Source organism: Aristolochia californica, unplaced genomic scaffold, assembly GCF_029961685.1.
Source record: "Aristolochia californica isolate CCGP_79_NKW_82.1479 unplaced genomic scaffold, dmAriCali1.0.hap1 SCAF_12, whole genome shotgun sequence".
Taxonomy (NCBI): Eukaryota; Viridiplantae; Streptophyta; class Magnoliopsida; order Piperales; family Aristolochiaceae; genus Aristolochia; species Aristolochia californica.
The window spans coordinates 29,025,995-29,041,661 of record NW_027181793.1 but is presented as its reverse complement, the minus strand read 5'-3'; the positions used below and the strand labels follow the sequence as shown (position 1 = coordinate 29,041,661).

General features: G+C 35.9%; 1 protein-coding gene across 2 annotated transcripts; it reads right to left on the bottom strand.

Annotated features, from left to right (window-relative positions):
- Positions 1-550: 550 nt before the first annotated feature.
- On the bottom strand, positions 551-15,020 carry LOC137945281 (K(+) efflux antiporter 4-like). 2 transcript variants are annotated; one of them, XM_068791094.1, is made up of 20 exons: positions 14,750-15,020; positions 14,378-14,421; positions 11,572-11,630; positions 11,337-11,415; positions 11,114-11,175; positions 10,840-10,915; positions 10,596-10,670; positions 9,949-10,020; positions 9,769-9,852; positions 7,439-7,507; positions 6,246-6,323; positions 5,955-6,043; positions 5,695-5,791; positions 5,543-5,596; positions 5,264-5,359; positions 3,947-4,135; positions 3,772-3,849; positions 1,630-1,674; positions 1,233-1,325; positions 551-1,059 (listed from the first exon to the last, which is right to left on the bottom strand). In XM_068791094.1, the coding sequence occupies exons 1-20, from the start codon at positions 14,961-14,963 to the stop codon at positions 979-981; spliced, it is 1,734 nt and encodes a 577-aa protein (XP_068647195.1). In that variant the 5' UTR covers positions 14,964-15,020; the 3' UTR covers positions 551-978. The 2 variants fall into 2 exon arrangements, with proteins under 2 accessions (XP_068647195.1, XP_068647196.1); XM_068791095.1 differs by having other exon boundaries at positions 551-903.
- Positions 15,021-15,667: the final 647 nt, after the last annotated feature.

Genomic DNA, 15,667 nt, shown 5'->3' with positions numbered 1-15,667 from the left:
GCAAAGTCCAACGGTCGTTACTTTAATAAAAAAGAAATAATGAACCGTTTATTTTAACTGGCAATATCCAAGTGATTTCTTTGGCCTACTTGTGTTTTAAGAAAAGTTATCCTCTCTTTATTGTCTATATTAATTATTGATTGCTGATGCAAAAGATACTCGTAGATTTACTGGATTGGAGGGATTCCCTGGGAAATGAATCGCGTCAGAACAGATGCTGTCACCTGGGAACTCTTAAAATGGAGTCGTTGTACTAGTTCCTCACCTAATCCAATTTCTTGGAGATTGGCCATGGAGAGGACAACCTTTCTTGACTGGCAGTGACGCTACTTTCTCTCTCAAGAGTATCTGCTGTAATGCTTCTCACAAAGGAGTAATCATCTCCTCTATGAAGATTTACCCTTTTGTACCGAACACGTGCCCATGATACGAGAAATCGAGTTGCATTTCTAAAATAAAACTGAAGTAAGGGCAATATTTACAAATTATCCTTATCATTTTGGAAGTGACATTAGTTCCTTCACTTCATTAGTAATTAGAAGTAATCGGAAGGTACAAACATGGGAAGTGCCCAAATTCAGTAAGATGCCCACACAAAATTTTCAGAATTGAACCGATATCATGAAATGGAATACAAGAATCGATCGTCATATTCTACAAATTTCACAAATGACTGCAACTTTGCTTGCAGGTTGCAACCAAAAAAATAAAATCAAATACATCGCAATTTACACAAAATTGGTATTGAGGTAAAATTAACTTGATCAAAATTCTGGGCCTTCACATTTGGGAAGCGTTGTAGTTGTTAGTTGTATTTCCGCGTGCGCAGGCATGCTTGGAAGGAGAGATGAAAGAGCAGTTTCAACAAATGTCTCAGTCTATCTCCTTCGCACTTTTAGGTACCTGTCCCCCAGAGTATAGAGAAGCCCATGAGGTTAGCTGGAATTCCACCAATTTGTTTTTTTTTTTTTGTTTTTTTCATGAATCATGAGAGCCTTGGACCATCAAAGTAATACGCTTAGCACTGTCTGCGAGAAGGCTATCACCTTTAAATCCCATCTGGAAGTTGAAATCATAATTCAAAAGCCTTAAACCCCTTGTTTTTTTGCGTAGTTCCAAAATAAAAGAAAGAACAACCAAAATCCTTCTTCATAAATGGCAATGAATCACCGGGGTACCCTAGAAATTAAATTAATTTCTGAATGGGCCAATTTGAGAACAGGAAGTTTTACCTCTATCTGACTGCTATCTGGAGAGAACCACCGCAACAGAACCCCAAGGTGTACTACTGCAGGAATGAGCTTGAAAAGCAATGGGGTAGTCACCTGCACAATTTTTTTTGCAAGTGATATAGACTAAGAAAACTAAGAATAAGGAACTAAAATCTGCTTGAAATGTTTTTTTTTTGAAGAGAATGGCCATGCTGAAGAGCATGAATAACGTTTGTCCCTGGATGCACTTCTATTTCTTGCTAAATCAACATTTACATTTTTATGTATATTGGTTGAGCATGGAAGGTATGCATGCTATAACAAAATCAGTGGTATGTTTTCCATGGGTTTGGAGACGTGCACATCCTTTTACAAAATAGAATTCCATAATGATAAGTCATGCGTCAGAGAAAATTACCAGGCTAAGAGCTGTTGTACCAAGCAGCAGGAGGTATAATTTACCCTGTAAGAAACATTATAGAAAAATGAGTAACACCATCAACTTTTTTGGGTTCTCTTCATTTTTTTGCAGTAGACATCGATTTGGTATTTTTTTTTTTTTTTAACATATAAGTTTCTTCATTATTGTGACTCTTTGGATCTAATGGACCAAAAAGGTCCTGGTATTAGTTAAGTCTGACAGAATACTGTTTTATTTTTAAAACCTGAATCTTAAATAGACTTGAATATCTAGACTGTACTCTGCTCTTTGGGGTTTTTGGTTGATTAAGCAAACCAGACATGGCCCACTGAATCTGATCAAATTGACTCATTCACAAAGAAGTCCACAAAACCTGACCCAACACTTCTGGGTGTAACAGGGTTTTCACTCTGCTCCTGTCCTTCGCATCACCCACCCGGACTGTTCCCCCTAGGGCAAACTGTGACATCATTGGACATAACTACCCAAATTTTACAGATTCTAACCACAATATTTGGCCCCAATAATCAACCCAAACCAAGCACCAAAGAATCTCATTTCTGTTAATAATGCAATAACTTATAGATAGGATTGAAAAACAGTTACAAGATAAAGTGCATACTGAACACCTATGGTATTGAGTATGTTAAGGAATAGTCTCACATGGATTAGTGAGTAAAAAGATCTTGTGTTTATTAGTTGGGAAAGAGATTTCCTAAGTTGGCTAGTCATTTTGGGATGGGCCTTGGACCCAACTTTACTGAGTATATATTTTCTATACCTTCCATTGTTGGCCCTTTTTTTTGAGAATGATGAGCTTTATTTATTGGACCTTTAAGTACCTAGTTTTACACATTTTGATCACAATAACTAATATCCAATTCCCAACCAAGGTTGAGCACCAAAAGTTCAAATTATGTCAATAATGCATCTAATTATAGCTAAGGTTCCACATTCACAAGTTATAGTACATGATAGACAATAACATCAATGATATTTATTACTTCTCTCAACAACATTAGTGACATTTGTTATATGCCTTATATACCATGATGTATCCTTAAATTTTGTGGTTTAACAAATTTTTTGCTTCTGGGAATAATCCAATATAAGTAACGTCCTGAAAATCTTGTGGTTATTAGTTGTGAAAGACGTTAATTCGGCTAATCATTTTGGGATGGATCTCGACCCATATTTAAGTAGGGTACTATCTTGTTGGGCCTAGTTTATACCCCATTTAGTTTGTATCCAATTAACTTGTCCTGTTTCATGTTAGTTGTCTATTTGTTTAGGCCTGGATGTGAGAGGAAGTATTAGTGGGCATTATCCTATATAGGCTATAAGTCAGAAAAAAAATCCTGTATCTATCAATTAGAGAAAAAAAAATCCCTGAATTTGGCTAGTCACTTTGGGATGAACCTAGGCCCAACTTTAATAACCTTATAAACTATTTTTCGCAGATTCATTCAATATCTGAATTTTCCATGCCCTGTTGATTACTGAATGAATCTACATATAGAAAGCATTATGTTTATCTGGGTACAAGAAACATCTAGGTCAATCTCTGGAGAACTTGGAAGCAATACGGATCCAGACCATAAGGGATTAGATGGATAGGCTCATTAAGTTATTCAGGCACAGCTCATACTGTTAAATGCTACAGTTAACCTTAAACAGGGGCTGTGCAAAATATTTATAACCAATGACTCCAACCCAGCAGCTTAGCAGGAGTCTGCCAGCACCATCCTACTAATCAATGAGGAAGATTAATTTTGTCAAGCTATCATTACTTAATGTCTGAACAAAAACGTGAACAACATTAACATCTAAAAGAAACTTGTGATTTTGGAAGGGGGTAAATATTTCATGCTGACAGACACTAATTGTATGGTTGGATCATTTGTACTTAACCTTTTTTAGTTCCAATCGCCTATTGACCTGGATATATTGCATGGCAAAATATTGTTCAATTGTAACTTTACTAGCTAGATTTTATAACTAATTCAATATTTATGAATAAATAAAAGGGTAAGTGAATGTAATCTACCATAATCACTCAGTACACCAATCTAAGCAAGTTTATGATAAAGACTTGCAGTTTGCCATAAGGGCATGGAGTGGATGTACAAAATAACTAACCTCAACCAGATGAAGATTAGAAGCACGGCTGAGAAGTACAAAAGCGAATTCGCCAATTTGTGCCAGAGACATGCCAACCTATGAAAATATATAATGACAAATAAGATCAATCAGCATCATATTACATACAGTGAATAAATTCATTTCATGTGGTCAGCAGAAACCAAATCCTTACAAGCACCGAAGTCTTATTGGAGTAGCCAAATCCCTTGACTACAGTAGTGATGACTAGTGTTTTCACAATGATCACCAAAATAACAGCCGCCAGTAATATATCCACATGGTTCCAAAGGAAATGAACATGGATTAGCATTCCGATACTGGCGAGAAAAAGAGCAGCAAAGAAATTACGGATAGGTTCAATCTGCAGAAAAGAGCACATATGGTATGATGAGAGCTGATTTCATGACATCTCTATGAGAAAGATTGAAATGTGCACTATCTAAAAAACAGGTCCAAATGATAAAAATCAAAATCCATCGTTTAATTGCAAGTTTGTATTTAAGAGAATCAGCAAACCCTACATTAATGTTTTTGCCCAAGGCATTAGCCAGACAAACCTACATCCATATCACAAAGAAAATTGCATAATCAGCAAGTTAGCTGGTGCAATGCTTTTTTTTATTTTTTATTTTTATTTTTATAACAATGAATGTTGTTCCCGTTAAGTTTAAAAAAAAAACACACTAGCCAGATAACCTATAACAGTTTCCGTACCACAGAAAATTGCCTAGTCAGGTAAACATCATGCATCCATAAAAAAAAAATCATATCAGACACTAATAAATATCAATGAAACACTTTATTTGTTTTTTTTATTTTTTATTTTTTTAAGAAAGGTGAGATTTCATTAAGGCAAAAAAGCTAAAACAAATTACAAAGCACTAGACAGGGGGGAGCCTGATACAACAAGGGATTGTAGGGCAACCCCTTGTTTAGCAAAGGAGTTGGTTGGTAAACCTCAGTACATGAAACCAAGAAACGTTAGTATAAGAGGAGAGATTCAAAATCTCATGGAAAATCTCCTAATGACACCAAGGAGGATCTGAAGCAGTTGAGCACCAGCCGATCACAACTTTGAATCCCCTTCTATATCTTAGGCCAGCAACTCCACTCGAGTTAGCTGGCAATGCCTTTTTCTTTACTTTTTGTATTTTTTTATTTTTTTATAAAGGTGCAATGCTGTCCCTACATTATATTTCAAAAATATAAGATACGCTAGAGATTGGTCTACATGTTTCTCTCAGGAGGTTGTGATGTGACAGCAACCAACCAGAATAGATCGATCAGCAGAAGCTAAACTAGGAATTGTCAAATCTGTCCAAAAACAAATTCATTGAATTGCAAGAACATTCAAAGCTGCCCGACTTCATTCAGTAAAATAGAGAAAATCCCAATTTCAGTAAAAGAGTATGCACAATGTTTTACAGGTATAGACCATGTAAACAAACTTTTCGTCAAGGAAATGAACAAATAAGCAAAAAAAAAAGACCTGTTCAAGGGTATGCTGTGAAAGATCAGTAGTTGATATCATCACTCCAGCAGCGAATGAACCCAATTCAAGGCTTAGACCCAACTTGTCACTACACTGAAATGTACCAGATAATGGGGAAAAAACGAAATTAGCAAAGCAGTGACTCGCGTAACCATCTTAGATGTCACAAAGTGAGGAAATTACATGAAGCAAACACAATGTGAGAAATAGATTCCCAATCAGAGCTAAAGCATAAGAAGAAATTAATGAAAACAAATAAGAGATGCTGATACAAACCCATGCAACAAGTAAACAAAATGCCACCACTGCCAATTGATAAAGTTCATTTGTCTGCCAAAAAAGAGAAGGGTTAAACAGAATGTAGAGCATGTGACTTGCAACATAGCAAAATGACATACATAACTTTCTATCAATAAGTTCAGAAATACCTGAGAAGAAAGGCTGACCATTAGCTTAAGAAATCGGGGAACACAAGTACGACATAATATGGAAAGAATAGTCAAAAACGTACATAGGAGCACCATTCTGTCAGAAAAGACAAATCAAGTGTATGCATTGCATTCTTATGCAGAAAAAAATGGCCAGATAAAAACTAGGCATTGAACTCTTATAAGGAAATAAAAATAAATGGCCTGATAAAAACTAGAGCAGGCCATAATAACAAGGATGTGGTAGGATTTTCACTTACGATTTAGTCAAGGATATCACTCCTTGGAAGACACCAGATGTACCACCTAGAACAGGCAGCATTGCAAACAGCAAGCCAACAGCACAATCCTAGAACAATATAAAGCTTGATCATTTGCAAGCAGTGTTTTGGAAAACAGATACTATCAATGAGGAATGGAAAATCTTTAAGAACCTACAGATGTGGAGTAGAATTGGCAGAGTTAGATAAAGCATGGCAATCTTTAGTCTCTTTCAAAATTCTCTTCTTAACTGTTAGTTCATGTTTAGAAATCAGGGGGAAAAAATGTACCTGGAGAATAAGGATGCCAATTGTGACTTGTCCATGAAGAGCACTGATGCTATTTCTTTCCATTAAGAACTTCAGGACCTACACATAAAACAGGTTAATTGATGTTTAATGTGTCATTAACAGGACAGTGAATCCAGGCAGATTATACCGAGGGTGGTGAGTTTCAAACTCCCTGTCCCAGCAACCATCCAAACATTCACACAATTAATTCAACTTATCCTTAAGAAAATTTATTCATTTGGAAAACATTTTGAAAGACAGCTTAATGTGAGCCATGTTCAAATACAAGCAAATTAACAGTTTTCCTCCAGCAAAAAAAGGTTGTAACACATGTACAAACAAAACACAGCATCAATCATTCAGCTACTTATGTTGAAATGACGGAAACATTCTTAGAGGATACTGAACTCACTTAAAATTGCTATACTTTTTTATGAAATTGCTATACATTTTTGAATAACAATCATATATCATATAGAAGCAACAGATCAGATCACTGGAACAATATAGCACTGGTCAATACGAGCAACAGATAATAGAACCAAGAGAAGGAATAACTCAGGTCAAGCCAAAATGACTGGCAACCACATGCTAGGCAGTCAAAGGAAGATTCACTTGCAGACAGAAGGCATGCTATACTATGTTGAAATAAAGAATTCTCAGGGAAACAGGTAGATTCTGAGCAGGTCATATGTTTTGACCTTTAATTTTTTGCCAAATAAGAAAATAGAACCATGAGTATCATTCTTTATCTCTGTCCTAACTATTTTTCATCTAGTTTCTCCAGAAATACTGATGCTGAAAGAGCAGAAGACACCTGAGGCAGTAAAATCCTGGTGAAAGAAATGCAGCTGTTTTATAACGCTTGCACCTTTCCAGGAAGAACCAAAGTTGACAATTTCACATTATCGAATAGGAAAATGGCTGCTTTTGGTAGCAAATGTAATTATTATCTAGCCGAACTTGCAGAGTAATACAGTAGTAGCTGTTAACTTTAATGTGCATTTTAATTTCAAATGAATAAAGAGAACAAATAATGACATCCGAACATCCTTGAACCATGTAAACCTGCCAGATGTGTGAGGACCAATTACCTCCTATTAACCTTTTTCTTGAAACAAAGCTCCAATCAATCATTAAGTAAACATACTTAAAACAGATGAAGATTTTCTCAACAAATATTGTGAAAGTACCACAGCTGTAGAGGACATTGACAAGAATGCACCAACAAATATCCCTTCTGAAGCTTTACCACCACACAGCTGCAAAAATTATGCATGTCAGAACTTGGTAAAAGTGAAGTGAGGGAGCATTAACATATACTAGTCTTCAACTGCATCGATTAACAACAAAACACTAACATTTGGCAACATTTTCTTTAATAGACTCAACAGTTATCAATATACCATTATGTGCAACACAAATAAAATAAGTAACATAGTACTGGCTATGGAGGATAACTTTCAGAACTTTTATCATGCTTCAAAATTAAGAAAATTAGGAGAATTTTCATACAGACCACTTCTGCTTACAAAGCTTAACAGGATAATTTACTGAATTTGTCAAGAGTCCAATCAATGTTTCTCTATTCACTGTCAGAGGTATGTTATCTTGACTCTAATATTAAGTTAAAACACTGCAAGTTTTGTACTAATGATCATTGAAGAAAAGTAAATAAAAGAAGTATAGCAAATAACTTCTCTCGTTCACAGCCCCTCAGCCATAAAGACTGGAATTATGCTAAGAAAAAAAAATTTGATGATCTTTTAGAAAAGGTAATTGCAGAATAGGAGGTTATTCTTTTCAGTTTCTATGTGTCTATACAAATATCTATGTTTTCTTCATCAGGACTGAGGTGGTTGTCATATCCAACATATCTAAGTAAATTAAGTACTGCATAAAAGTTAAGCATCAATCAAACTGTTTCATATTTTCATTGAGGATATCAGAAATAAAACAATCAAGTGTACCCAAATCACAACCTTTTGAAAGAAAGTAGATTACAATCTTTTTTTTTTATGGAAAGTGTGAATATTTATAAAAAAGAAATTACAATTTTAATAATCAAGAGTAGAAAACATTTAATTTTTCAGAACTGACTGAAGGTTTAGGTAGTGCATAATCAAAATCAAACAACAGTAATATCAAAGATATTTGCACTTCAATCATACTCAAGAAGCGCCCTGGCTTCAGAGCAATTCGCAATAGCACTAACAGTCATATTCTGTCAGAAGACCCCTCAGTTTCACAAATTTTTAGATTTAGATAAACAAGGTAGTGATAAAAGATTTGCACCAAGAAGGAAGTAGACAAAATTAGGCACATTATTCTATCTCCACAACTGTTTGTCTCTCATACAAACTTCTCTCATATATTCAGACGCTGCTTGAAAAATTATCCATCTCTAACAAAAGAAAAACCAGAAGAGGGAGCTTCCACTCTTTTTTATAACAAAAGAGATGACATAGTAAGTCTCCAATAGAATATTCAGATGGTCTTTACGCATAAATGGAGCAATCTTGAATGGTCTTATTTGCCCACAATCTCCTGATAGACCTTTGTGAAGTTGGGTCCAAGACCTATCCCAAAATGACTAGCCATCTTAAGAAACCTCTTTACCAATTAATAAACTTAAGATATTTGATCTCACTAATCCATGTGGAACTATTCCTTAACACTCCCCCTCACGTGTAGGCCCTCTGGACTCTTACACGTGGATAATTTGGGTGAAAGCCCACATACGAGTATTTGCTCTGATACCATGTGAAGTTGGGTCCAAGGCCAATTCCAAAATGACTAGCCATCTAAATAAACCTCTTTACCAATTAATAAACTTAAGATATTTGATCTTGCTAATCCATGTGGGACTATTCCTTAACAACCTTCATTTCACCAAAAAACCTAATTGGGCAATAGCAGATTTCATCATTAATTGATCCTGTCAAACACCACAAATACTCTATTGGAAGCATTGTTTTGTTGCAACAGATACCATTTTGATTTCCTCTTGAGTAGCAAACTTTGTGTGCCTCAGGTTTTGAACTTTGAGGCCATTGGCTTCTGTGATGAGAGCACATGAATCCATCAACAGCTATAAGTGGATGGGCTTCAGTGTATCCCATGATTATTATACTAAAGACATTGAAGGTGAAGTTTTGCAATGAGAAAATGCATAACATTTAAATGAACAACTCTTTCCATTTATGTCTTAGTTGTATGCAATTAGATGCCACAGGAAACAAATGATCACAGAAATATACTGTAAGTAGGTTGGAAGAAGAACTAGTGAAAAGCAATAATATAGAGGAGAAGAAGATAGGCTGCATATTTGGTTCCCAATAGGTGGCACTGTCAGCATTATTTGAATGCTTTAAGTAAAATTAAGTGACATACTAATTAATAAATCATTCAAAATGTCAATTAATAAAAAAAAGTTCAGAAATTTTAACAAAAAAAATTATGGAGCTCCTGAGGGCAACATCCACGTCAGGCAAGGATTTGCTGATAGAATACAGAACCATACCGAAGTTATAATGCCACACAAACACATGAACAGAAATATCTGGAGTAGGCCCCCCAGAACAGCCACAGCTCGAACAACTCTAAGCTGCAAGAAAAAACAGATCAAGTCAAAACCAAGCTATTCCAGATGTCTATAAATCAGCAAAAACTAAAGTTACATGGGTCAATGTTATAGGTTGACCTTCGTCATGGAGAATTCAAGACCCAGAGCAAACAGAAGGAAAATTACTCCAAACTGAGCAACAGTCTCTACCTACATCAAAAAGTGAGAGATTTGTATCATACATGCCAAGCAGTAAGATTTACTAAGCTAGACCAAAAAACTTTTCAATCAGATCTGTACCATACTATGCCAAGGAGTAAGATACACCAAGTTAAACCCAAATACTTTTCAATTAAAACTACATTAACTAAAGCAGACACAAAACTCATGACTTCCTTCCTTTCTTTCTTTTTTTTTTCTTTGAAAAGAAGTTTGTATTAAGAAAAGAGCCCAAGAAAAGGATGGAGTGCTAGCTCAGCCAAAGAGATCAAACATGATTGCAGAGTCCAATGATACAAAAGATAGAAAATTAGACACAGAGATATGAGAATGATGACTTCTAACAATGAGATGTTGCTGCTCAGCCCCATTTCTAGACAACGGTCATCACACTTGGCCCTTAAGTGTGGTCTTAGATTGATGCTGGTTTCTGGCTGAACTCTACAAAGCACTTCCTCAACACTTCATCTTCCTCAATAATAGCTACTCTTTATAAGCCTCACCAAATTTAAATTTCATATGTAAGATTGAGCCAGTATTGTGTTGCAAAAGCAAAAGCATCTTACTTGCACCATTTCGCTGACAAAGCTGAAACCCCCAGGTCCAATTACTGATCCTGCTAGCAAATATCCAGAAATAACCTGCAAATTTGGTAGAAAATAGTTAAAAAATAGTTACACCATAAATGCAAAATTCAAACAAACATAAACACAAAATTTCAATGGCTCAATGAAACTGAAAAAAAAATCCTCATGACGGATAAATCATTATAGTTCATAACTAAAATTAAAAACATAACAACAATCAGACCGGTTGTCCAGCACAAGCAAAGGCAATGCCACCACAAGTAGCAGAAACAATGACCACTACCAAATCTGATATCAACCTGCAAAGATAATAATTTGAATGGTATTGAAAAGTTAAACATAATTATTTAAATCCAACTCATAGAATTCATAAAGTAGCTTCAATGATCTTGATTGATTATCAAATAAGTAATTCACAATTTTTTTGAATGTTAAATAGGTAATTTACTATTACCCATTAAGTCAGTGCAACAATAAAGAAAAACAAATTGGTTTACCTTGTGTCCAGCTGTAAAGCAGGATACTTCAACTTGGGATTTGATATAATGAAAACATTGTCCTGAAAAGAAATTTGCAAACAAGTAGACCAAATATGATGAGTCTTTAGAAATTCCATAAAGACTAAGCTAGCACAAAAACTGTTACCTTAGGTATTAACAAACTACTCAAAACATCTATCCATTCAATGAGATAAACATTTTCACTGAAGTTCAAGCATACCTTTCTATCTATTAAGGTAGGTGTGTCTTCTGCTCGATTTTCATTATCTAAATTGAAAACATCATGAAGCTGAAATGACCTGGCATAAGAATCACAAAATGCAAATAATAAAAGTCAACATGGATTGTAGACAATGAACTGATATTATCTGACCACAGTAAGATTTAGATCAGTATTTTCAGGAAAAGAAGACAGAAGATAATTATGTATATATTCAAATGAAAGAAGCATATACTTCTCCTCTTTGGTCTCATTTTTCTTGGACTTAACTCTAGCTACTGTTTCCAGAACTGCCTGATGATCAAAAAAAGCAAACAAAGACTAAATATTTAGTAGGTATCCACAATTTCAATGTAAATCGATCACAAAAACCAATATTCACAATTAGACTGTTTGCAGCTGTATAAATGATGATGAAACACATTCAGGTTGTTTTCAATAGTAATCTTTGTTCTTCAGTTTGTTAAGAACAGTCCCACATGTATCTAGGGTAAGAAAGATCCTATGCTTATAACTTGGGAAGAGACCTTCCTAACGGCGACTAGCAACGTTGGGATGGCCTTGGACCCAACTTTAACCTGATATTAAAGAAGATAATCATTTGTAGGCTGCCACCCAAAATTATCCATGATTAGAAGTCATATGAGGGTTCACATACGTGCACATGGATCTAGGGTCAGAAAGATTATGTGCTCATAACTGGGGAAGAGGCCTCCTAACTTCTGAGTCATTTTGGAATGGACCTGAACTCAATTTTAACCCAATTGAAAAGAAAAGTGTTGTAGTACTGTACAAAGAAAACAAAAGAAAAGCAAGCACAGTGAAAAAGCATAAATATTCCAAAAATTGCACAAGGGTTTTCAAAAACAATGCAACAGAACGTATCTCCAAAAGAATTAGGGAGAAGATCATGCACTGAAGAAATAGGCAAAAAAATCAAGCACTAAAACAAGAGGCAGATCCACTTGAAAATGTACAGTTACAAAGTAATAGAAGACCAAATATATCAGGGGCAATATGCGATAAGAAATGAACCACAAACTCCTCAATGCCATAAAAGGAAAAAGTGAAAGTCACTCATAAAATGCAAATGTTGAGACCATTCTAGGATGAAAATGGAATCAATAGAAAGATGGAAGCAAATCATCAGCATAGTAAAGCATAGAAAAGACTGAAGACATGATTGCTGATCTACTTGCCCTTTATGAACAAGTTTGGGCTAAAAGTGGGACAAGCTATGCTGACTACAGTGAGCATGTTAATAAACACACAAGGAACATAATATTGATGTAGGTGATGGATTTTTTAGTGTATCTCTCAAAGGAAAGATATCCTACAGGTGAATATCGTAAACTCAAGTCTAAGAAGAAAAGAATTCCCAAACCTTTCACAAAAAAAAAACAACTTGAGCTGGAAGTATAGTTGAAAACCTCTCCCACATGATATTATCATGGGCTAAAACATATAAACACTACCCTCCTTTGCACCTCTCTTTAATAAAAAAGAATTGGAGACCAGTGGCCATGTTCGTGAATCATGAGTCCCTAGTTGCAATTTCTTGGAGTAATCCCCACTGCAGTCTCAAGTTGAACATTAATTGGAGCTCATTTGGTCACCCAAGGCAGCAGGAATAGGAGGGATCATAAGGGATAACAAGGGATTTATAAGGTTTCTTTCACAGGCTCTACAAGGATTCTGCAGTATAGAAATTAGTGCTAGAAAAACAACGATGCAAACTGTACTTTGAGAATTTTTCTGCTCCTTTAGAAGTTGAAGGAAACTCTTCCATGTTGATTAGTTGAATGAAAGCCTCTCTGGAGACTCAGATACATTCATGTGGAAATTCTGGACATTTATAAGCTTTATGTTGTTTCCTGGCAGCACTAGTTAAGGGCTGCAAATTCCTTGGCTGATACATTAGCTAAAGACGGCATGCTTTGCCCATCTCTTGTATGGGGAACATCCTTCCCTTTGTAGGCTAATAGGTCTTTTCTAATCACTGGTTCAACTTTTCTTGAGCCAATAAAAGGGTTCATTATTTGAGAAAAAAAAAACAAAAACTAAGATAGTTCTATGTGAGATAGATGATAAATAACAATGCCTACAAGGTACAATTGCCTCCTGAGTTACACATCAGTGATACATTGAGCGTCAAACATCCACCATCTTACTATAGCGGTCATGAAGATAAAGTTGAGAACTCGAGGGCAAACTAAGCCATCCCAAATCATTTAAGGTATATACAAGAACGAAGCAAAAAAAAGGAAGAGGAAGACAAAAAAGCAGTAGTGATTGGGTTATTCATTTTCTTGTCTTGCCTATCAACTATATTTCAATATTTTTGTGGCATTTCTTCGGCCAGTCAATTCAAGATAGAGTTGGGACCAACTTTAACATGGTATTAGAAGGGGTACTTGTATGTAGGTTTCCACCCATATATAGGAATCAAGAGAGCCCACACATGAGAGAGAGTGCAAATAATAGTCCCACATAGATCTAGGGTAAGAAAAATTCTATACTTATTACTAGGGAAGAGGTTTCCTAACTTTGTATAGTCATTTTAAGAGGGACTCTATGAAAAAAATTATTTTTGAACCAAACTATGAAAACTATTATAATGAGGAAATAAAAAAAAATTCAAGTTGAAGACTACTTAGTACGCCTCAGGCTTTAGTAAATGCTCCAAATTTCAACCAAAGTTGCCATCGGGTTTGACTAGAATAAATAAATCGTGTATTTAAGAGCAATAGTATGATAATTCTCAAGAAAAAAAAAAGGAAAAAAATAAAAACTACCAGCATTGCAAAAAAAATAATCTTCCAAAAAGCAGCTAAAATCCTTTAATAGAAGCCAATAACTCCTTGTCGCAGTAATGCTATCAAATATGAAAAACAAAATTTGTCAACAAAGCACTGCAATACACATAAGGAAAGGCCTTAATCAATGCATAAGAGACTAAATCATGGCATGGTTGCACTTGCTGCAATAAAAAAAGTATTCAATATCAATTCCAATAAATAAATAAATAAAAGATCAGAAACCTGTTGTTCTGCAACACTATTGTTAAAGCCGCCTACATCAGCCACTGCATAAAAGAGAAGACTAATCAGTACACGTCGAAGTCCATTTCCAACTTCCATCATTTCAATGTTGTTTAAGCATCAGCGGCGCGTAACATCTTTCTAGAAAAAAGTGTAAGTTTAGGAGAAAGAATCTCGATGTGAAGTGAGGAAGAGCAACACCAATTAACCACAGCAAATCTAGCCACTAGAAATCCAGTCCCCTAAAAAACCTCATCGAAACCCTAAACTTGACTTATTCATCACACATTTTGCAATCACATCGCGGATGCCGAATCCAAAGGCGAACACAAGAAAAACAAAGGAAAAAGATGAAAGTGCAGATCTACGGACCTTCAGGCTGATCATTTTCAGTGAATTCCTTCTCAAGCGCGCGATCAATCATGTTAGCGAAGCTTTCCTCCTTAGATCCGGTCTCAGTAGCATTGCCATCAGCAGATCCGTCAGGTGATGTCAACACGAACGACGGAACAAAGGCGTTGAAGAAGATGAGGAGGAAAGCGAGGTACAAAAAGGTCCGCATGTGGAAGAGGGAGGCGCTCTTCATCAGATGGGCGGAAGACGACGGTGGCGATGGCGGAAATTAAGAGGCAGCCTGCGTCGGAAGGAGTGGGGGGAGAAGTGAGCTTAATCGGGCTTACAAAGTTTAAGTAGGCACCGGTCGCATGTGTGTTGATCAGGTGCGGTTGGATTCTGTTAAAAGGCGCCCGGCGCTTAAGATGTGACCTGGCGTACAGAGTACAGACTACACACGTCCTGATTACAATCTCATTGAACTTGGACCGACCCGACCGAGTCGGAAGATTATAAATCAGCGGCATTGAACTTTGTTTTTAAAACCTAATTAATAGACCCTATTAATCTCCTCAGTTTGAATAAACTAATTAACTGAAATTTTGTTTTTGACGAAAGTACACCCGTGGGTCCTAACCGTCAAATTGCACCAAACGAGTTGACGATTCGAGAGAATGTGAGGCTAGTTAAGTCATTTTACGTGTAAAATAGTTCCACTGTCTTGGTCGAAGTACCTGTATACTTGGAAGGACGAGCTGAGTGTAAAAGTCAACATGAATCCAAGCATCCGAATAACTGAATAAGCATTTCTGTTCGTTAAAAACTTAAAATAAGCAGCTCCTCGTTTTGCTAAACGAATACAATAATTTTTCCAAATAGAGATGGCCACCGTTGTTCTGCTAGCCTTAAGAAACGTGACTCTCCAGAGCTTAACTATGAAAAGGAAGACTACGGAGA